General features: G+C 39.2%; 1 protein-coding gene across 3 annotated transcripts in view; it reads right to left on the bottom strand.

Annotated features, from left to right (window-relative positions):
* Window positions 1-21,526, bottom strand: part of ATXN7L1 (ataxin 7-like 1) — a 41,379-nt gene that overhangs the window by 8,454 nt on the left and 11,399 nt on the right. For all 3 annotated transcript variants that reach the window (XM_010183772.1, XM_010183773.1, XM_010183774.1), the window contains 6 exons: window positions 16,660-16,943; window positions 11,652-11,734; window positions 10,569-10,825; window positions 8,083-8,275; window positions 5,529-5,650; window positions 1,479-2,442 (listed from right to left, as the gene is read on the bottom strand). In XM_010183772.1, the coding sequence (XP_010182074.1) occupies window positions 1,479-2,442; window positions 5,529-5,650; window positions 8,083-8,275; window positions 10,569-10,825; window positions 11,652-11,734; window positions 16,660-16,943 (1,903 nt within the window). The remainder of the gene's footprint in view (window positions 1-1,478; window positions 2,443-5,528; window positions 5,651-8,082; window positions 8,276-10,568; window positions 10,826-11,651; window positions 11,735-16,659; window positions 16,944-21,526) is intronic.

Genomic DNA, 21,526 nt, shown 5'->3' with positions numbered 1-21,526 from the left:
GAGTCAGAATTTGAACTCTGCACCCGCTATGTGTATTTGTAAGACTTCGTCAGGCATTCCTAGCTGCAGATACAGCCTGGGCACTGTGAAAAGCCGATACAATCCATTTCCTACTACCCATGTATGTACCAAAGGAACAATTCGTACTTATTTTTCTTCCCATCTGAGATCTTATATCTCAGGGCAATTTAATCCTCCTGGGCACACGCATATTTCAAAAATCAGATGTGTGACAGAATGAAGAATTTACAGCATCCTCCACTGACTTTAGTGACTTAAAGATTAGTTCTGATCACAGGACACATTTAAAAAGCTTAAAATAGAAAGACAATGCCACTACCCATTTTTAAAAGCCAAACCAAGTCATCTCAGTTGCACCTCTGCTGGAAGCAGGGAAGATAAAATACACCTGCTCAGCAATTCTTTGAGGCCTTCATCTGTCTGCTACACCAGCTTCAGAATTCATTTATTCCTCTCTTTCACTCCCATTTCTGTCTGCTATTAACCTATGGATGGCCTTGCTCAAGAGTTTACCCTCTTGATTTCCAAATTCCATTTTATGCACAATATCCTTAGGAAATGAGAGTTTCACAAACAAGCAAAAACATTCCTAAGCTACCTTCTCTGGATTTCCTGAGGTACTCTGCTTTCTATGGTTTTGTCTTCCAGACGCCAGGGTCAAGCTTTGTTTTCTGTGCACTGCACAGCACTGGGCACGGCAGCAGCATGAAACAGTAGATTATAAATATCATATTGGCAGTTTTTCCACCAAATTTTAAAGTCATATATACTTTTGTCCTTATATAGCATCACTGGAAGAGAAGTCAAGGCTCTGTTGCTAGTGACAATGAAGTAAGAGTGTGTAACCTTAACTGCTGCACTGACTTTGCACACTAAAAAAGATCATCAAATGTCCACTACAGGTCATCTGGTTAAGATCTTAATTTCTTAATTTTTCCAGTTTCAAACAGGAAACAGCATCTGAGGTCAGGCATCTCAGATTCTCCCCAGAGATGAGGTAAGTGCTTCACATAAGCGAAATAAGGAGATTTGCATAACATTAAGAAACGAATCAGCAACAAGTTTAGGAAAAGAAACAAAGAGAAATGCTGACTATTATCATCCTGCTTTAATGACACAATTTATTTCAGAGAGATGAGAATTAAGATAAAAAATAATTTCTAAAAATTATTTATGCATTCTGGACATTCAATTTTACTTTCAGAGATACAAATGGCTACTTTATTAATTGAATTTAAAAATCTCATAAAAATATTTTAAGAAAGCAGATTTTCTTTTAACTCTCAAAACATCTCGGTACAAAAGAAATACAAATATGTTTCTGTGTTAACCTAGGAAGTAAGTTGTGCGATGAAAAAGAATCCGAAGCAAACATAGTATTTTCTTTTTAGAATGCATGAAATACTTCGCCTAAGTCAGACATGACCTGCAAAAAAATAACTGGAAGAGTCCCTTACCTGCCGAGAGATGGAGCTGCTTGTAGGATCTGGCACCGCAGAAATAAGGTTGGCAGTGCTCTTTCTATGAACACTATTCATACCAGGCATTTTAGTGATTTTACAGGCTTTGCTACTAGAACTAGAGTTTTTACGTTTTTTTCCTTCTGATTTGTCAAAAGAAAGGGGTAGAGAAGACACTGCATTATGTGCTCCCAGGGAGTGGTCCCCCGAGTGGTGCACAAGAGAAGGTACAGACAGATTAGAAGAGTCAATACTGCTCACTACCATGCTCATGTGTTTCACTGAGTCTGCTGAACTGCTTGATAATGAAGTCCGTCCTGAGGGCTCCGATTTGGCACTGAGTGGGCTTGTTCCGTTATTTGTGTTGTGCACAGACATACTGTTATAGGAAGATGCAGCCTGATAGGAGTTCAAGGTTGAACTGGGGTTCAGGACACAGTTCTTTTTGTGGGACCCTGAAAATGAAGATGAGGAAGATGTCTGCAAAGATAACGAGGACGATGAGGATGATGATGAGGACGATGATGATGACGACTGCGGCTTTTTCTTTTTGTTACTTGAAGACTCATCACTGCGAGATGAGAGGTCTTTCACTTTTGAGGATTTGCTGGTTTTTGTTTTGGATGGCTTGTGGGATGGGGAAGGGATGACTGCTGGCACTGGTGACACAGCCGATGGCGCCTTAAAAGCTGAGTCCATGATACTTAGGCTTGCAGCCACGTGAGGAAAAGCTGTAGTGTGTGACATAATGGAATTGGTTTCTGACGTTGTCACAAAGGCTGCATTTGATAACATGGCTGACGTCATTATGTAAGAAGAAGTGATTCTTGAACTGATAGGTGTTGAAGGAATATACACCGCACTGGGGGTGCTGAAAGGCTGTAAGACTGACGCTGGAAAAGGAGTGGAGACATGTGCTGCTGGAGAAGGCATGGGACTATCTGCCGCAGGAGGAATTTTCCTATATAGAGGAGGGGAGAAAAAAAAAAAAAAGGAAGTTTTAGATACATAAAAAATTCAATTCAAACCATGCAGATAGGAAATTACTGGGAAAGACCAACTTGTTAAAAAAGGCAAACCTAGGTCATTGTAATTTTGATTCCTATTCTACCAATCACATATATTTTAATATTCACAGTTGAAAATCAGCTCTGCATTCTACAACAGCTTAAAAATGCATTTACTTCTGAATTTTTTCCTCTTTTTAAATTTGCAGTCCCATTATGAAGTTCTTTGGGATTTAATACAAACAACAAAACCCAAACCACCTGTGTTTTAATATTGCAAAGATTTGGGAAAGCTGGATCATAAAGTGTATTTTCCTAAAAATTAATTTTGAAATGAGGCACATTAAATCTGTGAAGGGAGCAGAGACGTAACAGCAGATGATTAAGTAAAGAACTATGCAGCGTAATTTTCCCTATAAAATTCTGTCATGGCACATGAGCCCTAAACTGGAACTCAGTTAAACCTCTTTGGCACAAGCGCCCCATGTAGCAATTAAGTACATAGTGTTACAATTTAATCACTTGCTTATAAATTTAATTCCCTTTTTTCCTCTCCTATTTTAACAAACACTTAAAAATGCAAATAAAATACCTGATGGTGGGATCTATAAACAAACTAATCACTATGTTTCATTCATTGCATGTCTTTTGTCTGAAAGTTCAAGTTGTAGAACAGTTTCACCATCAACCTAAGCTCAGGTTAGAATTGATGAGGGCAGTAAATGAGCCAGTGCGTGAAGCACTTAATCACTGAGCTTTAACGGGGAAAGCTCATCCCTTTCCCAATGCAGTGCTATTCCCAAGAGCTCACTTGAGAGCTGGTTAGACAGGATTAACTAGGTACGTTATTGATTAAGTTCACTGATACTGAAAAATTGGCAAGATAATAAACAATGCTTGATAAGCTTCATAACTAGTTGAATACTATTCTTAGAATAAAATTTAATAATATTACCTGTGAAAGTAGTAGAATGTATTCAAGTTCTTTTCTATTCAGCCACCATCTTCTATTATTTTATCTAGTCCAGTGTCAACAAAGAACCAGACTTCCATAGTGTCTCTTGGAAAATTATCATGTGAGCTGTTCTCATTATTTAGACTAAAATTTAATTCCTAGTTTAATCCTCTTTCTCTTTGTTAAGAACCTGTACATCACCGTAACTCTGCCCTTGTTATCCTCACTACTGACAGCTTTTCAGTTTTTAAAGGCTTACTCTTGCCCTCTGAGAAGTATGATAAAAGCACAGCAATGGGTGTGCTGTTTTATCATAAATCAAATCCTAATTACAAGTGCTCTCTCCTGGTATTCTTCCTATGGAGACTGTCAAACAGAACACTGTTTATGGCACAGTTACATACAGTCCACGTCTCCAGAAACGAGGAAGTCCTACTGCCGGATCCGTTCCTCAGTTTATTTTTAAAGGAGGGCAAATAATTCTTACCCAGCTTTGTCAAGTACTTTGAGAAGTAGGGATAAAAAGTTCTTTGTAAATGTTATAATAATTCTCAAAGTACGGCCTTGCATCCCTGTACCTTTAGCCACAGCTACAGAGCTGCGTTAGCACCCATTATAAAACAACAGCTTTACGCGTACCCTGGCTGGGGGAAGACAGGAAAAGACCAGTCCAGAGGAGGGTTGCGGACAACAGAAGAGTACAATAGGGGTTAAGCACCGTGAGCTTCCTGTGTTATACAGAAAAGTAAGTACGGATGGAATTCATTAAAATATTAGAGATTACATAAACAGCTAGAATTTGGGAAAACATTTACAATTGGATTTAGTGGGAGCAGGGTGAGGCCTGTTTATTTCTAGTATCATAACTACTCTAGAGGTTATTTTTGATTTTCATTATAGGAGTGGTACTAATGGCACATTTTTGCAGATGCCCAAGTGTCTTTTCTCCTCACAAACAAAGCCAATAGATAACAAGTTTTAATCTTCCTATTTAAAGAAACCAAATTAGTTTTATTTGTGGAAGGAGACAGACACTAGTTAACAGCCAAATTTACAAAGTAGAAGAGAGGAACCCTTTCCAGATCAAGTGTGCTCTGTCTCTACACAGACACAAAACTGGCCCTTTTACTGGCCCTTTTACAGCAAACCCAACCATTTCCAAACTATGTCTCCCAGCACAGTAGCACTGTTATCATCAAGTTACCAGGTTAGTCAGATAAGCCAAGCTTTAGTGTTTCAAAAATATATTTAAATAAAAATCAAACCTTGTTTATCTAATGGCTGGTATCCAATGAATATAACACAGTCCTGATAATAAACAGTGACATGAAACACTGCACTTTAGAGTCATTATATTGGAAAAAGAATGCATATTCTGTAGCTGAATACCCCCCCTAAAAATCAATCCTATCTGCAGATGCCATGAGGTTTTCAAATTTTTTTCTTTTTTTTAAGAAGTAGCATCTTTTTTAGAAGTGCAATCTATTTTAATGTGTCTGTGTAGCCAAAGCCTATAGTGCTTGGAACCTGCATTCATGACACAGAGGTGCTTCAATACTGAGTAATAATCAAAATTTTAAGGCCCCAAAGCCAGTAAGGGCATTATGGGCTACCATATTCCATCTTATGCACAGGCAATTGTGTACTGAGTTCCTGACCTTACACAGGAGTCTTACAGAGCAAAGTCTGAATGGGTGACAAGGCTACGTGATACAGGCATAAAGATCTGGGCAAAATCTAAACTGTGTGTTGTAAAATGATAGGATATCAAAACGCATCTCCAAACACAGAAAACACTGAGCTTTAATGCTTTAAAGTAATATTAACAGAACTGCTGAACTATTCCTCCTCAGATTCAGAGGGACTACAAAAAGTCCTAAATCTGGCAGAAATTTACATCAGAATAGGAGATTGTTCTGTTGTGCTGCATATTCCTTAACAGAGAAGAGAAAATCTGTATTCCTATTACTGCTATGACTTAATATAGAGGTAATTTTATAAACGCTTCCCATGGAGTGTTTCATTTAGAAATTTTACCGAATTAAAAATGTTAAACTACGCACCAAGTGTAAAAATCCCACTTACTTCCACATCTGTGAGTTCAAGTGTTTTTCTACCATGGAGTTTAGTGCGAATCGAAAATGGTCCCATCTTCTGTCAAAGACATAGTACCCTCTTCCCATTAAGCGACTGCCATATGAACAAAACTGAAAGAAAAGATAAACATTGTTTATTAAAAATATTTCTACATCATAAAATAATTATCACTTATAGATCAAGGAACACCTTTGTAACTTGTATCATGCATATAAAACATCTTTAGAAAGGTGTTTTTCACAATCTGCAGCATAAATACTTTTTGCACGATATAGGAAATATATGAGTAATGTTTCAGCTTAGTGTAAAGTATACTTCATACTTCACTAACAAGTTGGTTTACTATCAGGTACTTATGTGTGACAGAGAAAGAATATAAATGCTGAGGTACTGCTAAGGAAGCAGTTCTGGCTAATAATACTGCCTCAGAATGACAGTTACAGTGTTCTGTGCACATTAAATCTCATAACTGTGTAACAGGAATAAAAATGTAACTGAAGAGGAAAAAGATGCAATGGGAGCATCTTTAGTATCTGTTAAATAAACAATCGAACCAGTGATAGTTCAGTTAAAAAAACCCAACTATCGTCTATGGCACCTGTGCCACAACAGAACACTCTCTTCACAGTGTATGAAAACCACCTAGAGGAGCAGTAAATACTTTGAGAACTCTGTAGAGCTCAGGAGCCTTTGCACCACTTCCTCAGGAGAACTTCCTGCAAAGTCCTACTACTCAGTGTAGGCTATGAGCAGGAATCTATCCTTTCTTCAGTTCAGCCTTACTGATCTCACATTATGTAGAGAACTGACGCAACACCTATTTGTGAGAGAGAAACTCACTATAAATCAACCTCAGAAAACAAGACAACTCTCCATCATGCAGGGACCAAGTCACACAAATTCTGGCTGACAGCAGAAGCTACTGATGCCGTAGAAAAGCATCCATTTAAAGCTCTTTTCAGCTTAATGGACAGCGAGTAGTGACCAAACTGTCTGTCTTAAATCTGTTTCATGACAGGTTTAAACAGGTTAATTAAAACCACCACCTGAGTTGAGAAACTAGCCTCACCTCCCAGTGATTCTGATCAGTTACCACTAAGAGGTGGTTGAAGAAGCTACTGGCTTTTCCCCATCAATTACTACCACCTACCTGGGAGAGGGACTATGTAAGGAAAACAGTCCACTTCTCTATGAAATTTACCACGGACTGTGCTGAAGGTGATTTACACCATCTCCTCTGACTTCACGTTGATGCGGACTAAGAACAGTTGCACTGTCAGTAACTGCTTCAGTTGAGAGATGCTAAGATTTCAAAGAGCAGCTGAGTCAGTGAGTTTTGCCTTGGAACAGAACTAGGATCCAAACCCAAACGGCCATTGACAGCCCTGCCTCACTGATGACTGCACAAGAACTGGCTGCACTTTGATTATTTTTTAAGTTGTGTGGACACACATGCAGTCAGCCTTTAGTTTTTAATTCATAAAGCAGCAGCCTGCAAAAATGAAGCAGAATACAAGAGTACCAAGGAAACAGTAGGATACTGCATATCATAGTAGTGTATGGACTATAATAATTCTTATTTGCTGTGTAAGAACCAAATACAGAATTTCATCTGGCAGTCATTTTATGTTCAGCTCATATTTCTTCCTGGTGTCTGAGAGTAACAAGTTCTCCTTTGCTCTAGGGAATACAGACAATGCTACAGTTATCACAGGGTTCATTTTATTCTGCACATCATATGGAAAACATGTATGTAAGTGAAGTCTTCATTAATTTTATTCCTTGGCTCAATTTTGATGAGAACCAATGGATTAGAAGTTTAAGAGTTCCCCCACTGCTTCTTGGTTTGTACAGTGTAAACAAATTCGCATTGCAGAGAAAATGCCACAAGGCAGCCCTCGCTACTTACAATGGAATTTCTCACTAACGCGGGAGAAAGACAAAAACAGCTGCCAGAGAAGCACATACTTAAGCCACCACAAGAGCAGACGGGCTATGCTGTGCTCCAGACTTTCCATTTTTAGATGAATGAAGCAATAGCTTCTAAGTCCACATACATTCTCATAAATGATATTTAACTACTGCTTCAAACCAAACTACAAATGAAGCACTGCAATAGTCCATTGCTGCCATATGATTTTCAGAACTACAACCAACTGCAAGGTATGGTTTTGTAAGAACTATGACAACAAAGAGATTATCTGTTCACATCACATTTAAAACAACACAACTTTTCTCAGTTTAGCAGAATTACACTCGAGTTGCAGTCTACTGAGAGGAAAATCTAAAACTAGAACTTTTGATTTTCTGCTGCTCATCCTGTCCTGCAACCTAGCGATGTTTGTCACATGCACTGACCAGCCTTCTCCTCCTACCTTATCTCATCCATACCATTTGCTGTCAAATGTACGTGTTCCCTTTAGAATACAGTTTTCAGAATGTAAGTTCCTAATTTCTTACGTTTTTACTAAATTACTTCTTTTTTCTCCCATCTCTAATTACATAAGAATAACGGCAAGGCGTGCCAGAGACAGACACATACCCCAAGAGGTCTGGGATGGTGTCCAGAAAAATGACAGTCTAATTTCTCAGATTCTTCAGCTCCATCCGCTTCTCCTTCATCACTGGACAATCTGCTTGTCAAATCTCCTCCCATGGAAGGCAGTGGCAGTTCTGGTACAAACCCACTGTGGTTTGAAGAACTGGTGCTGTTTATGCTATTTGCAGATGATGGTCTGGAAGGAGAATATACATTTAAATCATCAGAGGTCAAAGGCTCTGCAAACCCACCTGCCGGAGTCAAATGGCAAAGTAAATTATAGCAGAAATGATCATATAAAGAAGGACAATAAAAGATAAGAATACCTGACATTTGGTCTTGGCAGAAATCTATCACAGGTTATCATCAAGTTAATGTTAGCGGAAGCACCTTTGTATTGCCTGAAATCTTAAATTTGCCGTGGAGTTGAGTTTAAGATCTTGAGAAAGGCAAAGTGTATTCAAAATGCAAACAAAAATCAGATGTGTAAAATCTTCTTACACTGCACTATTACTCTTACTTGACCAGTCCCAAGGGTCCAGTTATGAAATTTCACTTCATACCAAAATACTACTGACATCACTGTACTAAATATAAGAAGAGTGTTTAGCTGACACCCTGTACAGCTAGATCAGTAAATGAAGTAACTGGAAGGACCTCTTACAGCATGTAAGTTTTCTGTACCTTTGTCTAAAATCCAAGACAACAAAGGGGGAATGCCTTTGTGTCACAGGGCACGACAGTGCCTTGCCTTTCACAAGTAACTTGGAAACAAATTATATTAGAAGTGGGGGTGAAAAGAATTGTATGTGGACCTCTGAAGTCGGAAGAGATGTCCACACTGGGCCAAAGCTGATGATCTTCAATCTCATGAATTTATGCTATCACACAGCAGTCATTGAGACTGTGGACAGGTGCCCTCTTCTGAGCAGAGCAGGGATTGCTCAGCAAAGTCCATCAGCCAGAATTAACTGCTGCCGTCGGTGCTGCAACAGACAGATCGTGCGAGTGCTCCTTCGCCTTCAGGAAAAGTCAGCCAGACCAAGCCAAGGCACCCTTGGTGAAAGCAGCGAGCTCAGCCTCCCGGAGCAGGGAGCACTCACACAACCTCGTCCAGCAGCAGAGCTGCAGCCTTGCCGCTGCCAGCAGAGCAGTAGCGAGGGTTTCCTCTGGCATGGCTGCTTGCAGAACAGACAGGAGGCCCGAACAGAGGCACTGCCACAGAAACAGAAGCGCAGATTGTACAAACACAACATGCGACTGCTACAATCCTCCTCCTCATGCACCGCTACCTTTGCAATTTCTTCAGCTGACTCTTGCTGAATCACATTCTACCTTTGTTTCTTTGAATGTAACACCTACTGAAAACAATGTCTACCTGTCCTCTTCTGTGTTGCTTTCTAGGTAAGGATGGTGTAAGGTCACTCATTTTACAAGAGCAGTGCAGACTTCTCACAACTTTATTTATTTACAGGCATTCTTTCATTGTCCTTTCACTCAAACCTTGTAAGACCCACTTCTGCCACTGTATGGATTTCATTACGGCTTGATGAGCACACAGAAAACATTGGAAATGCCTGACTGTAAGAACTGAGATAGCAAATACAACAAATATCTCTGTGAAATAGGGACTATCTTAGTACAAAAGCCCCAAAATGGGCACCCAATACTGATCAAGGCTTCTGCAATGAAAATAAATATGAAACAATAAATATGAACAAAACCAACTAGTTTAGCTCTATCTACTCCAGCCAAACATAGTAAAAAAAAACAAACCCAAGCCAACAAAACAAAATATATGGAGAGTTTACCAGAGGATAATTAGAATTCAGTAGATCCAATAGATCATACTGTTTTTTCTAAAGGGATGCCCTTAGTAGTTTGCATTGTCTGCCTGAAGACTGCTTTTGTCCTGTACAAGAAAAACCTTCAAAATGAGTAAAGATATGCTATGGACAGTTTCAAATCAATCGTTTTAAGAATCAGCCACTTACATTGTCATTTACACTAAATTTCAGCTTTTTTTCTAAGATCAAGACCAATTAATACATTCCATTAATGTAACTGGTGAAGTATTTGCAGAGAAAAACTCTGTAAACGTGCAGAATTTCACCACTGGTACCTACCCTGCCTCATGTAAATAGACTTCTATTCTCAAAAGTCTCAGAAAGATTCAAATGTAAACTTTCCTAAGTATTACTGGCCATTTTCACAAAAAAAAAAAAAAGCTGTTTGTCCGAGATTCCGATCAGAGGGTGGACACAACTCCTCATACCATTCCCAATAAGATCACAGGCTACCACGGACATACCAAAGCAAATATAAACATAGCCTATCTTCTACTGCCAAGAGAAACTCTTATATTAGTGTGTTTTATCATGCAATAGCCTAAAGAAATACCAAAGGCCTACAAGATAAGCTGTATGAAAGACTACGGCATTTCCCACAGCACTTCAGAATGCAACATTTCGCACTGGAGAACTGCGTACCTTGGAAGTACAGAATTTGGTGGCCTGGATTTGGCAGGAGATGTTACTTTAGGTTCTTGCCCAGAGGTCGCTGAAGATCCTGCCAGGGAGTCTTGTGCTGGTGCGGGCTGGCTCTGATAGCTTTCCCTTGCAGACGGTGGATGCTCTTTGTCTTTTGCAACTTCTTTTTCCCTGGATCGAGCTTTGTGTTCAGCTAGAAGGATGTCAAACTGTTTTTTACGGCCTGGAACTGCTCGTCGATGATTAAGTGAATGAGTCTAAAAATAGGGTGGTTAAAAAGCATTTGTGTGTGCATGACATTGTTTATGAGTCCTCTATACTTCCGATACACCACAACTCTAAAAGATAAAATCTACTTCAAGCAACTTCAGCCACAGTTATGGAAATAACGCTGTTAATTCCACATTATCTTTGATAATTTATTAAGTCATTCTTAAATGCTAAAATTACTTTTTGCAACAATTTACATATCATAGAGTCTGCTGACTTACCTTCTCCAAGAAAGAAAATATAATTCAAATAATTTAAAAATATTAAGAAGTAACATCATTGTAGCTCTTAACTTAAAATCACTGGACTGAAAAATGTGAATACATTTTAAAGCGAATTTAACTGATAATCTCTACTGACAGGCAGCACGTACACATACAAAGTTTCATTATAAACATCTTAAATTGCTGCTACTTTTTGACATGAGACTTATTACTAGGGCAGCCTCCAAGTAACTTAGTATACAAAAATCATGTTATTTTTACTAAAAATTGACTGTACTTCAACATTGTTGCACAAATGGACCAAAAAGAAGCAATTAAGATTAACGCTTGTGCTTCTACATGAAACGTTAATGCTTTTTGCTTAACAAAATGACAAGGAAAAAAAAGTCTTTAATTTAGAGTTATCAGTGGAATAATGTAGATGCTCTGATTCAAAGAAACAGAATTACTCAGAAGAATTACCTGAAGGCAGCGTCTGAATACCATACCCATTGTCTGTAAGACAGGAGCAGGTATGACCTCTCAAACTACTGTGGTAGGATTTAAACTATAACAAAGCATCTGATATTTTATCTTCTAAGAAAAATACCTTGCAGGTGAGCGATCTTGTGCAAGGTTTCTTTGTTTCAGGATCCAGTACTCCACAGTGTTTATTTGGGTCAAATTCTCTTTCTGTTTGATGGAGGATGGGTAGAAAAAGGAGAAAAAAACAGATTATTGCAGAAATTTTAACCAGAGAAGCTATAATTTTTCCCTGATAGAACTTAACTCACCCAGGCTCAACCTGAACCATCCCCAGCCCCCCACAACAGTGCCATGGGCATCTCACACAGTTGTGCATTTTTTTGTCCTTACACGTTTCAAACTATTTAAAGCAGGATTTCGGTCAGACCTCATAGAAACAAATGTGTTTACAGAGCTGAGATCAACTGAGTGGCCCAAACACAGGACCAGGCCACACACCTGCCAGTTCAGTCCCCTCTCTCACCCTGACTGCTCCACGGCCTCAAAACACAGCATTCGCACATCTCCCTTCTGAGTCTGGCCGAGACACACACAGACAAATATCACAAGTGCTTTGAACAACACTGCTTTGGCATACCCAAAACTCTGAAAAACAACCCGTGGTGTCTCAAAACTTAATACAAGATCACTAGTGGCATTTAGAAAACAAAAGTTATCTAAATATGTCCCCTAAATCTGTGTAAAAATAATGTGTATGTTAGTTCTTATTTCCCCAAGTGAAGGGAGGCATGGACTTTAAAGTTTGCAGAGATTATGCAAAAAAGGCATTTACATGAGTTCTACTCAAGATTAACATTAAAAGGGCATTAATATTTAAGATGCTGTATTTGCATACTTCATTTTCATTAATATTTTAGTATTTATATACCACATATAGCATCACCTCCCTTAGGTTATGTTAATATAATTTTAGGGTTTGCACTACAGAGCTGTAACAAAACTAAGGACATTCACTTTTCAGTTTATGCCACCAAGAAAATCTACCATTATCTTTACGTACCTTGACATCGTACGTTTTAATAGGCAAACTGGCATGCTTTTGCTTGATATTGGAATGTAAACTATTTGCCAAAGCCTATTTTAACTATACAGTGGTGTTACCCTCAGCTACAATGAACATCCTGTACTCAAATACAACGTTCAATCTTAGGATCTAAAAATCCTTTATGAACAAATCGGAGCTAAGATGAAGACAGCGCTTCACGGCTGCGTTACAGCGTTACGACAGTGGCACAGCAAGCACAGCAGCTGGAAGAAGAAACGTGAGGCCAAGTAGTCTATGTTAGAGGACAAGTGTCATCTAGACACCACAGTTACTAGCAGTCTTATGTATTCCGCTAATTGTCTTAAAAATGATAAAGTAATCATTAAATAAATGGTTATGTTATTGACCTATTAGCAGAGATCCCAAAAAGTGAGCTTGGAAAAAATAGAGTGAAATCTACAAAGGGACTGAAATCTGTCGCAAATAGTTGTGGCTTCTGTGGCCTTTACAGAACAACAGAAAAGTATCTGTGTATGACTATTATGAGCAATTTTTTCTAGCTAATAGATAAAAATGCATGTTCATGTCCTAACGGACTTAATTACTCCTGTGTTCAGAGTGTATGACATTCCTATCAGTTTCCTGAATCAGCCACCCAAAACCCTTCAACAAAACTAAAAAAAAACCAGCAAAAAACTCAACAGAAAAACCCAAACCCAAACCCCTAAATAGAATATATGGACTTATAAATATGCCTTCAAATAAAAAATTTCAACAGTAATCATAAGGCTGTGGAACATGTCCTGAAAGCCATCCAGCAAGGACAGTTTTGGACCTATAGGGAAACACTTCAAAAACTCAAAAGCGCTCCCCCTGGGAGCATCCGGATTGCAGCCTGTCAGTAAGAGGGCCCCAGTCAAGCCAGGCTTGCAGGAGCGATTATAGCAAAGCCAGTTTTTAGGAAACCATACAGAGGTAAAGTCAGCAGAGTGAATTATAGTCAGAGAAAGTGGAAGCCTCCACCACCTACCAACTAACAAAATAACACGCTTTCCCTGAGAAACAGAAAACACCAAACAACAGGGATCCACTTCTGGCTGAAGCACGTGTGGCTGTTGCGGAGAAGTCATGAGCATCCAATTGCCAGATGTGCTGGGTTTGGGCAACACATTAAATGAAGATTATCACCTTCTTATCAATAATCAAATGCAGCTTCTGGCTACCTCTGCATTAGGAAATGTGTAGAGTGAGAACCCCCAGACCTGTGCACAGGCACAGCTTGAGAAGGCCGTTTCTCCAGAACGGGCTTCACTTCATGTCTGGTGGCCAGAGTAAAGAGCATTCACTGTAACCCTGCTGAAAGAACAGGAAGGGTCAAAACTGAACTCTCTCAAACTCCTGTTTGCAACACAACAGAAATTCTTGTTTTAAACTGACCATCTGCATTCTTTAACTTCACTCCAAAGTGAATTGCAACTAAGGAAGACTTCGAAAAGAAATTCTATTTTTTGCGGTTTGCTACCAGGGAAACACAGATCCACTTGTGCTGGGCAGCGGCACCTTGGCTTTTGTGGTACCATGCACTGCTTCCCCTCTCTCACCAGCGACAGCACTCCTGAAAGAAGGACAGGTTCATTCATCACCCAAACCATCACCAGCGCTCAGCAAAGGAAAAAACCAACAAACTTCAGCCACAGTTAGGGAAATGGTATGAGAGGGAGCAGACGTTACTAAAAAAGAAAGAAAAGAGATGTAAACCAGCCAGCTTTATTAAGGAGCTTGAAAAATTAACAGCTGTACGGTTCCACAGCACCAGACCGAGGGAAATCTAAACCCCCTAGCCACCATCTCATTTTTTTAATGTGAAATGAATGAATTTATGGGATATCTAAAATAATCATCTCATTGACCTTCCAAGATCTTCTTTTCAGCCTTTGCACAGTTCTGTATAAGAACGGGGAGGAATCCATCACGGTGACACACAATCTGCAGGCCATTCGTCTGCAGCGCTCTCAGGACTTCTCCTGTTTGCATCATCACTAAATTATTGTGCGGCTGCATCAATACAGGAGGCAGCAGAAGCCAGACTGAGCAGATTCTAAATCTGATCCTGACAGAGAAGCTTCAAAAAAAGTATCAATTCTGTGGATTTGTTCACCATATAAAAGGAAACTAACGCCTATCGGAGAGCTCAAACAGCCCTGTGCCGAGTCCCAGCCTCTTTGGAAATTTCCACCAGGGAAACGTTTCCCAGCCCAGAAGAGACTGAGAGTGACAGCTCAGAGACAGAATAGCGACGGAGTCACCTCCACAGAAAAAGCAGGCAATGGGAACGAAGGCCTTACAGAAATTACGAACATATTGCAGCAAGCACTCATACAAAAAAAGGTACAAGTATCACCTACAGCCCTGTGGTAGTACAGGGTGACGTGAGGAAAACAAGTATCAAAAAGTATCAGTTTTAATTGCCCAAGTAGGAATTCAGAATTGATTAGCTGAATTAAGCATCTGAACCATTAAAGGAAATAACGGTTTAAAAAAACCCAATGTTTTAAATTAACTGGAAAATACAGAGTTTTTATTAGAATAACAAATTGGATCTTAGCAAGTGAAATGGCAGGTTTAAAAGCCTAATCAGCTACTTTCTCTTAACATTTTTTCATTTTGTGGAACGCTACAATGAACAAGGGCTCTGTTTTCTTCTACGCCACCTTTAACCAGTTGAGAAAGCAATCAGTGCCTGAATTCTTTAAGGCAATGGCATTGCTCCATACCCCACACAGCCCCAGCAAACACCTTGCACTGGTCTGGAATCGGGCCAAGGCTGCAGTACCATGGGCTAACTGCCAAATTTGGGAAAATGAAAAAAATAAACCTGATATTCAGTCAAAAAATAGGGCACACTCATTAACTGGAAATGACAGCATCTATCTTGTACGACTTATACTTGGTTCCCAACTAGTACGCTTTCAGAAATCCTATGAACTAACGTTCTGCCAAGCTAACGATCTAACGCAGATCGTGCTGCCGTTAGCGAAATTAGCCTTTCAGCACACACAAGAAGTTCCTGCCCAGATCACAAGGCACTGCCGGCCGATGAATAGACCCTGCACAGCTTCTGAGGCCGTAAACCTGAGTCAGTTACTTTCGCTTAAAAATAAAGAAATAAAATGCCTCAGAACACTTTGTTTCCTTTCATTCAGAACAAAAATATGTTTCCAGCTTTAGGGGGCAAATTCTCTACTCGCTGCCCAGCAGCTGGCACGGGTCACCTCCAGGGAGCTCCACGGAAAAGAATTCTTCCTCCAACAGACAGCGATTTCTAACAGAGCCTCTGTCCTCCCACGATGGGGTGCTCTGTGGCTCTGTGGCAGATCTGCACGGGGACCAACATCCTCAGTAGTGCCCTGCCTGAGCCACCCAGGGCAGCTCCACAGTTAATGTCACTCCCTCAACCCCACCTCCCGTCTTCCTGAGGAAGATCGAGATCTCCGCGCTACAAACACCTTCATTCGTGCGCGAAGCACAGGGGAATGGGGTGGAGGGCAATTACGACTTTTAAGACTTCTCAGCATTTCCCATATCTTCTTAGAATTTTCTAGCATTTAAAACCAAGAAAGAAGATTTTTAAAAAAATCACGACTTGGCAGATAATCCAATGTCTTAAACCTCAACTGTTCCACCTGATCGTGACTATATTGAAGTTACCCAACCAAGGCACAGTTTCTTTTGTTGCAAACAAACCCAAATTACACAATGGCTTGAGGAAGCCTTCTGCCTTTCTGTTTTAATTAATTTACTTCCTTAAAAAATTTATTTGGCCTGTTGACCAGTTGAGAAACACATTAAACACTCTAATTTGAAGCTAAACAGAATGAGTACTTTGAAAATACTTTACACATGCTAAAAGTGTGAAAGCTTTCTTTTTCATCTATGCAAACTGGCACCTTACAGTTAAAAAAAAAAAGAAAAAAAAAATCAAACCAGAAGCAGGCTACAGCAATTTATAGTGGATTATTTCTGAGCTGTAGAAATCCTAGTGAAGAAAGACTGACTACTTCAAAAGATGAGCTCCAACATCACTCACCTGAAAGTCTTTTGTAAGGCTTGTTACTGCTTTTAGTGCCATTTTGGTGTTTCTTGTCTATTGATGGAGCTACAATTCCTTTGCCGTTCAGAATCTTTTCTGGCGACGGTGGCACTGACTTGGTTGTCAAACCAGATTTAACCAAAGTTGGAGCAGGTATCGTTGATGAAGAGGCTGAGGAGGAGGTGATGGTGGTAGTGGTTGCAGAATTCATCTTAACGTTGGCACCATCCGCCTTCACTAGGTTAGGAATTTTCTCTAGGCTGACTACTGGAACAGGAACACTGCAAAATCAAAGAAAAGCCTTCAAGTTGTATGTTCTGTACCAAAGATTTACAGTTAATTAATCCCTTCCACAGATACAGAAATGTTGAGAACGTGGCACAGAATCTTCAGACCAGACTAAAATGAAATACTTGGTACCATTATTGAGTATTTTTGCTCAATCAAATGACATCGGGCATCTGTAAAGCCTGGCAGTATAGAGAATTATTAAAACGAACTTTGTGTATTTTTTAAGATCCAATTCCCTACTATTAATTAAAAAATAAGTTCTTGATGCTAAGCAAAGCGTACCCTCTTATATATCTGGTCTCATGCCTTTAACACAAACACATATCAGATATGGGTATGCTGTACTAAACTCACCATGATAACAAAGTAGTTTGCTAACAATATTAATATTTTTAAGCACACACAAAACTCATTTGCTCAGAAGTGTCTGAATGACATACAAGTTCTGGAAACAGGGAGAAAAGAGATTTTAAGCACAGAAATCTTAAGAGAAGTGCCTTTAAAAGTATTAAAATCCTTGATGAATTAAGCATTACTAAAATGTATTTTTAATAAAATCTTGTGAACTTAAAAACAAAAAACCCAAATATAATAATTAGCTTAGATGGCCCTCGTTAGAATGAAGTTGGCAATAACTAACTTCTCCTAACTCAACTACTGCCACAGCGTATTTGTGACACTAACAACTGTTACCTTCTCAATTTGGCAGCAAAAAAGATTAAGCCAAGTGATTTCCAGTTCCAACATTATTTTAACATTTCCATCTCCTATGGGCACGAGGAAATATCCAAGAGCAGCTGCTTTTTACCTACCCAACAATGCCAAAATTGGACGTCTTGTGACTATCAATTAATATATAACATATAAATTATATACTCCTCCTTACTGAAACAAATCCAGAGAGAAAAATATTAATATAAAGAAAGAAATTCTCAGAGCTTTAAGCCCAGGTTTCATTGGAGGCAGCAAATGAAAACATCTCACTTACTCAGTTCTTCCCATGCACCTCCTTGAGAGCTGCTTTTGCCAAAGAGTGACCATCTGCCTCCTAGGCAAATTCAAACGGATCACACAGAAGGACAATTTTCAGATTATCATTCCACATTGAGTAAACAAAAGAAACACAAGTTTCCTTAAATACAAATGCAATGGTGATGCTCAAAGGGTAAAACAAATTCCTCATACAGAAGCATGAGAGTCTCCTTAACATCTTTTCTTTTCTGAATTGCACAGAACTAAGCCAACGTCCCTGGTTTTAATCCCCAGCATAAAGGTGACAGTTCAGGAGGCTGTCCTACACAGGAAAATTCTTAGGCTTCTTTAATCTATCCTTATCATAAAAATTTTACTTGGTGTACATGCTTAAATGTAAAATGAAACATATTTATAAAGAGTGTGAAATTATTCCTTAGCAAACTGCACTCAGAGAACAATCTGCTCTTGCCCATCGCTGCAGGAAGTTTGCACGGTGGAGCAGAGGCTCTACAAGCGCGTTACTCATGTGCTGCTCGTTAAACACGCAACTGCTGTCAGAGCAGTCGGTATTCCAAAGCACACTGGCACCTTACAGTGCAGTTTGCTGCCAGAGACCACACTGTTGTCAGTGTCCCACGACAGGGGACGTTTGCCTGTCTGCACATCGCTGCACGGTCTGGGGCTTCCCCTCTGTTCACATGTCTCACATAACTTCAGTCTTTTCTGCCTGGAAAATGGCACCTTTGCTGCAATCTCCCTAGGGAAGGAATGGTCAGCAGGTGTGGAGTTTCTACAACCAGAAAAAGATGACTTGGAGATGGCGTTCTCCATGGGGCACCTCTTGGTGCCTGCATGGACAAGCAGGGTCCAAAGTAACTCAAGTCTTGACTTTCCTGGGCTACTGCAAAACCTCTGTTTCCCTGAAGATGATAAGCAGAAAGTGCAGCACACGTGGCTGGAGTGGACGCTCCCATACTGGAAAGTTGTTAAACTTTGTTCTAAAGGTATTTTAACGTAGCAAAATGTATGAATCTGTGTGCAGCAATGGGACAAGGGTCAATGGTTTTAAACCAGAGCAGGGTATGTTTAGATTAGAAATTAGGAAGAAGTTCTTCACCATGGGGGTGGTAGATCACTGGAACAGGTTGCCCAGAGAGGCGGTGGAGGCCCCATCCCTGGAGATGTTCAAGGTCAGGCTTGATGGGGCCTGGCAACCTGAGCAACCTGCTCTGGCAACATTGTCCCTGCTTACACAAGGAGGGTTGGACTGGATGATCATTAAAGGTCCCTTCCAACCCAATACATTCTCTGTGATTCTATGAAAATGAAAAAGACTTAGTCATATTCTAAGGTTAAATTATATGAAACTTCCATGTCCTGTGGTACCATAAATACAGCAGTCAGAATACAGATCCGACTGCAGTAAAACATAAACCACTGGCCAGTAACTAAGCAAAAAATGTAAACTTATGCACAAAACTAGAATTCCTTTAAGTACTTCAATGACAATGCAAACATGGAGCTATGAAAGAGAGAATCTGATCCTCTACTCATTTAGAAAGCTCTGAATTGAATAGGTTAGATGACAGACACAAATTATAACATCTCAGAGTAGGAATGATTTTTTTTGCTTTTAAACAGATGGCAATTACATTTTTTGAAAACATGAGGATTTTTTTTACCCGAGATGAAGTAGTTTTACTGCATTAAAACTATGTAAAAATGTATAAACAAATCTTCATGTCTAGCTTCTAAGATCTATCTTAACTCAAAGTACTGATACACAGGGAAAGGGTGAAGTGTATTATCTGGTCTAGTAGTAAAATACAGTCAATAAAGATGAAAAGAGTTTCTCTGCTTTGCACTGCTCAGATCATCAAATCCTAGGGCACACACGGAGGGATCAGGATAATGAACAAAGCCCAGGAGAGGGAACATTTTCGCTTGGGTTTGTTACAGATCAACCAGTCAGCCTTCATTCTGCATTTCACTGCAGTGTAGAAGAAAAAAGAATAATACTCCAGTATTTGAAGGCACGTTAGCAGGACTACTGGTGGTCTACAGTAAATTATTTGAGATTTTAGAAGCTACAGATAATAATTTATCTTTAAAAAACAACAACAAACAAACAAACAACTGCATTCAACATGAAGGAACTCTCATTTCATCTCGGCATAACACAAACTGACAACTAAACAGCAAACTGGGAGCTGCACAGGACACCAGTGACCGTGGTCGGCTACTAAGGACTAAAGTGGTAAATAAATCACAAATGCTTATATCTATATTTGATGGTTAAAGAGAGGTCTTCTCCCAGACTGAGTTTTTTGACTGAAAATGGAGGGTTTCTTTAAGAGGTTTGTTAGAAAAATAAAAAATAAGGTAATTAATCTTATTTACTATATTTTCAAGAGAATTTTTGAATTAAGAGCCTGTTTAGACAGGTGCTGAAAGGGACAATTAGAAAAACAACACACAACAAACAAAACCCAAGGAAGGGAACATGACAATCAGTAAAAATGAGGAAAATGGGAGTACAGATGACTGCCAAAGATAGGGGAGGAAAATTATTCAGTAAAGAGAAGCTTACATTTTTTCTTACAAAATGAATTCTAATAATAATAGCAGTATCTACCTAAAGGACAGTAAAATAGTTTCTAGTGCTGCAGCAATGTTCAGTATTTCTTCTGTATTAAGAAGGAAGCACAGTAACGCTCCATAATCGGATAAAAATGGTTTTTGATTCCCTTGGTAAATGTAAAGTGCCAGCTGAAAAAATCTTTTTCCTTTTTTTTTCCTTTTCTTTTTTACACAAGCAAATCTGGAAAATGCGGCCATGGGTTCCCAAAGAGCTGGAAGGATGTTGGGTCTCAGCACATTAATTTCTAATTGAATCCTGGAATATTTGGCAACTTAGAGAAGCTGGCTGAATGCTGTTGTTACATCCACAGTGAAAACCCAAACCAGAGCATCTTGGAAAAAATAATGGAAAAACTAATAAAAATAAAGTGATCAACAATCAGTTCACATGGCTTTGCTGAAAATCAGATCTTGGCAGAGAAATCTGGTTTCATTTTTTGATGAGGTTACCAGTTAAGCTGACAAAGAGAACTGTGAAAATGTTCCGACTTCTGAGAGGCCTTACAAAACACAACTAAGAACAGGTTAAAAGCAAATGTTCAGCAACACCAAACGAAAAACGAGGTTTTCAGAGATTTATGATTCAATAAGGGTGCTTGCTAGGGGGACTTTGTAGCCATCATTGCCATGTCTGACATGACTGAGAACTCCACTGGTTACTGGTGATAACGTTTGCTGATGGAATCAGAATTGAGGGAAATCAAATAATGAAGAGACAAAAGCATTTATAAAAAATAAAAGTGTTTAGTAAAGTTGATTAATTAAAAATATATTTTAATACAAGCAAATATAAAGTTACACATAAACTATTCAGCCCGCAGTGAAATACAGGAAATACTGGAACACAGTGACAAAAATATTTAATGGTCACAGTGGATAAGCAGTTTGAGCTGTCAGAGCACCATCCTGAGTATATTAAAAGAGGGACGTGGCAAAAAAAATAAAGTAGCAAATTTAG

Source organism: Mesitornis unicolor, unplaced genomic scaffold, assembly GCF_000695765.1.
Source record: "Mesitornis unicolor isolate BGI_N332 unplaced genomic scaffold, ASM69576v1 scaffold24484, whole genome shotgun sequence".
In the NCBI taxonomy this organism is placed as follows: Eukaryota; Metazoa; Chordata; class Aves; order Mesitornithiformes; family Mesitornithidae; genus Mesitornis; species Mesitornis unicolor.
Note: the sequence above shows the minus strand (reverse complement) of the source record. Positions and strands in the feature narration are given on the sequence as shown.